Below are 3,188 nucleotides of genomic sequence, written 5' to 3'. Positions count from 1 at the left end.
AAAAAGAAGAAAAAAAAAATGTAGGGTAAAATAAGTCTAAACTGCCATGATGCAAGAGCAATGGTTGTGACAGAAATGCCTAAAAGCCACTGTACAATTTAATTATCCATGTTTAATATCCTCTTTCGCTTGTTTATACATATACTTAATTTTCTGTAGGCGCCGCCACCACTTTATTAGCTTATAAATATGATTATCATATCACATGTCATTCAACCTTTAAAAAGAATAAATTTCAGAGTGTCACGCACTCATGAACTTCTATAGGGCACAGTGTTGGAGAATAAATAAATAATAAAATCCAGTTGCACTAACCTTTTCACTCACAGACATTTTCTCTGAAAAATCACTTTCACTTCGTCGGAACTTTTGTTTTTTTTTTCATCCAAATCTTCCTGTACATAAAGGAAAGGGGATACAATATTTTGGGTTTAGATTTTTTATTTTTAAGGTGGCAACTCAACCTGGTAATGGACCATCAAGGTCCAAAATTTTGCAATAAATAAGCTTAGGGGCATAAAGCTCTCCGGTTTTGCCAATAAGCACCTAAAGCCATCACATGAAACATATGAACCTTACAACTCTTCTGGTCACACAGTTCCAGGCCCCACAGGACTCATTCTCACTCGTCTTGGCCGGGTGAGTCTCCTCCAGAGACCAGTACCTGTGTTAATTAGATGGTAAGTGGTTCTCTCTCAATGCTCGTGGATAACACAGGAACTGAGTCTCCGGTAAGAAACTTCAGTGGCAAGACTTCTGTGAGATTTTTAATCACAGTATTCTAGCTTGGCCTGTGGCGCATGGACGTAGGCCTTTTCATACCCTGATGGAAAGGACGTGATAGGCGTGAACTATGTCTCTGAAGACACCACCATGGAACGTGTTGTTTATCTTAAAAATCTGTCTTAAATAGATATCACTCCTCACGAATAGGCATTACTGGCAGTTGACCATGACTATTTGGTCATTAGAAGGAGCTTCCACGCAGGAAAGCAGTATCCAAGCCCTTGGTAATGTCTTCGGAAACTAGTATCTGTGACCAATTTGACCTAGAGAAGCTGCGGCACTTGAAAGGCATAGTGCCTTTTTCAACATTATCAGTACCATTTCTTCACCATTTTCATACCATTTTGCTCGTCTGTTACATGGACATAATCCTGGGCGGAGGAGCCACCCCCATGGCTACCAGCACCTCATAACGGCTCGTACATGAAACTTGTGACTAGCAAGACCATCTTTTGTAGCACCAATATAAGTAAAGGTTCATCAGCTTAATCTGTCCTCGAAGGTGCATCAGTTCTCACTTAACTATAATGATTCCTTTTTAATTGTTTCTTGCTTTGGACTGATTATGGAATGCTCATATATCTTCAAAAAAGAAACGACTTGCTCAAAAGTAAAAATAAATTGAAAAGTTACTAATAGCAAGGCATATTAAGCAATACATTGGAAATCACAAAAAGACATTCATACCACTCCAGTAACACGTATACTATTTAGCACATACGGAAAAAGCAATGAGTACATAGTCTGTATAGGAGTATATTCATGGCTAACACAATCAAGTCAAGACTCTTTCTCAGCGACTCATAACATGGACTCCAGCATATCATCAAAACATGAGTACCATATTATCGAAAATAATCAGAATTCATGTGTCATAATTAGTATGTACTAAGCTGCTTCTGTGGACGTTAGAGACTGTTGTTCCAGAGATAAAAGTCATAATTTCTCACTCATTCTCCCTGTATTCCCAAACATTCACCTTCTGGAAGATAAAGAATATTGTAACTTCTCAGCCCCACTCAAGAAAAATAGGCCTAGCTCTCATCAACCGGCTGATTATAAACTACTAGTATACATCTTATCATATCATAACAAAGACATTTTTAACTCTTTTTTTTATATATGCCTTAAACTCTATATAGCTTATCACTGTCAAGAACAGTTTCATAACGCTTTATTTTACAAAATGAGCAATCTGTTTCTTAGCCATGTCTGCATCATGGCCTACCTAGAGACTGCAGTAGATATCACGCTGAATAAGTGTATAATCCTATTTATCGATTTACAATAAAATGCATATTGCTTAGCCCTATTCGGTCACAGGAGTGTTCATTCTTGGTGTCACACAATGGAACAATTCACAGTTCGTGTAATTTTTAGCACAGTTTCTATGTGCTTCTTTGTAAAGTAGAATTCGGGTTTCATAAGAGGTCATTATCTGTTTCGTCATTATACTGAATATATACTTATTCGGTTTATACACAGTGTAGACAAGGAGCCATCTACTATGGTGAGTGAGTGATTATGCTACTACTAATAGCAAAACATTCACATTGTTATGTTAAATCCAGTGGAATACCATCCTTTTTCATGTAAATCAAAATCCATAATCACGAACCTTGTATGGCATTTGTCTCGAAGGACAAAGTACTTTAGTGTGTTGAAAAAAGAATAAGACATTATTTCACGCTGTTGTGAATAAGGTAGTCAACGAAAATACTGTGGATGGCCTAGTCATTACTAAACACTGGGGCTTGAGTATGCAGACGGCTTAGTAAGAGCTCAAATTCTTGTGGAAGGCAGCGGGGAAGGGGGTTGTCGAGTGCCCAGAGCACAACACCCCAAAGAACAAGTCAGTCCTGGATGTACATGGTCGAACATAGGTGAAGAGGGGTTGTCTCAAGTTGCTCAGAACTCAAGACGATAGGCATTGCAGCTTGTCTCATGATCTTGCAAGTTGATAGTGCAACGTGAAGCTGATGGGGCGAGGTCAATTTTGTTGGCGATGAGTGCGTCTTCATTGGCAGCCACCCAGTAGCCCAGAGCGTCAGTGTCGTAGGTGGGAATGATCGTTACCTCTGTAAATAACATGTCTATTTTACAATACAGTTGAACTTGGCATTACAGAAACCTAGGCCAATAGCTACTGGAAAGTCATGAATGTTTTTACGGGAAATCTAGAAATCACATCAGAAATTTATATCTTCAGCAACTGGCATCCATTTAGACTTTTATAAAGATAACTTAAAGAAAGCTACACACGGAAGTGAAAATTAAGGATTTATAATGCAAGAAATATAAAATCACAGCAACCATTTCTAATGTTATGTTCCAAAATTGTTGCAAAAATGAAATTCCTCAGGCCTGATAAATGTTTTGAATGAAATACAGACATAACTTAC

At 38.0% G+C, this 3,188-nt stretch overlaps 1 protein-coding gene across 2 annotated transcripts in view; it reads right to left on the bottom strand.

Annotated features, from left to right (window-relative positions):
* LOC122246972 (microtubule-associated protein futsch) overlaps window positions 1-3,188 on the bottom strand; it is a 182,309-nt gene that overhangs the window by 754 nt on the left and 178,367 nt on the right. For both annotated transcript variants that reach the window (XM_086543911.1, XM_086543912.1), the window contains one exon: window positions 1-2,864. This exon is cut by the window's left edge and continues 754 nt beyond it. In XM_086543911.1, the coding sequence (XP_086400037.1) occupies window positions 2,695-2,864 (170 nt within the window). In that variant the 3' untranslated portion in view covers window positions 1-2,694. The remainder of the gene's footprint in view (window positions 2,865-3,188) is intronic.

The sequence above is a fragment of the Penaeus japonicus genome, unplaced genomic scaffold (assembly GCF_977035675.1).
Source record: "Penaeus japonicus unplaced genomic scaffold, GWHDUDI00000001_assembly GWHDUDI00000014, whole genome shotgun sequence".
NCBI classification, from domain to species: Eukaryota; Metazoa; Arthropoda; class Malacostraca; order Decapoda; family Penaeidae; genus Penaeus; species Penaeus japonicus.
Note: the sequence above shows the minus strand (reverse complement) of the source record. Positions and strands in the feature narration are given on the sequence as shown.